The 411-nt window shown below is 60.3% G+C and overlaps 1 protein-coding gene across 1 annotated transcript; it reads right to left on the bottom strand.

The window, feature by feature from the left end:
- Positions 1–3: 3 nt before the first annotated feature.
- On the bottom strand, positions 4–408 carry LOC112486735 (histone acetyltransferase KAT6A-like; the record flags this gene model as incomplete). Its single annotated transcript, XM_025054052.1, has 1 exon — positions 4–408. A coding segment is annotated over one exon (405 nt), but the record flags the coding sequence as incomplete, so codon positions are not given.
- Positions 409–411: the final 3 nt, after the last annotated feature.

Here is a 411-nt window from a genome sequence, read left to right as displayed (position 1 = left end):
TACCTTGTCTTTCTCGTGGGGCAGCAGTCGGACGGCTGGCAGCGATTCCAGGGATAACGCTACGCCGCTGCTATCCTGAGAGCTGCTGCGACTGAGCATAAAGAGCGGGCCCTGCTTCGCCACACGTCCATGGGTCACCGCTCTCTTCAGGGCCACCCTCAGCTGCTGGTGGAAGAGGTTAGTCCCCACGGAGCCACTGCTGGACAAGTGAGCCGCCACATCGGCCTGGCACTTGAGGAAGCGCTCGATGTTCTTTAAGCTGGAACCCCCTGGCTCGTGGAAGCCCTCCAGGGCCCGCTTGATCAACTTGTTCCAGTCAAGTCCTGGTTTCTTTGGCAAATGAGACTGAGATCCACCGCCACTACTTGTGCTGCTGCCACCTCCGACACCACCACCGCTTCCACTGCCGCC

Source organism: Cynoglossus semilaevis, unplaced genomic scaffold (genome assembly GCF_000523025.1).
Source record: "Cynoglossus semilaevis isolate Cse_v1.0 unplaced genomic scaffold, Cse_v1.0 C18702490, whole genome shotgun sequence".
In the NCBI taxonomy this organism is placed as follows: Eukaryota; Metazoa; Chordata; class Actinopteri; order Pleuronectiformes; family Cynoglossidae; genus Cynoglossus; species Cynoglossus semilaevis.
Note: the sequence above shows the minus strand (reverse complement) of the source record. Positions and strands in the feature narration are given on the sequence as shown.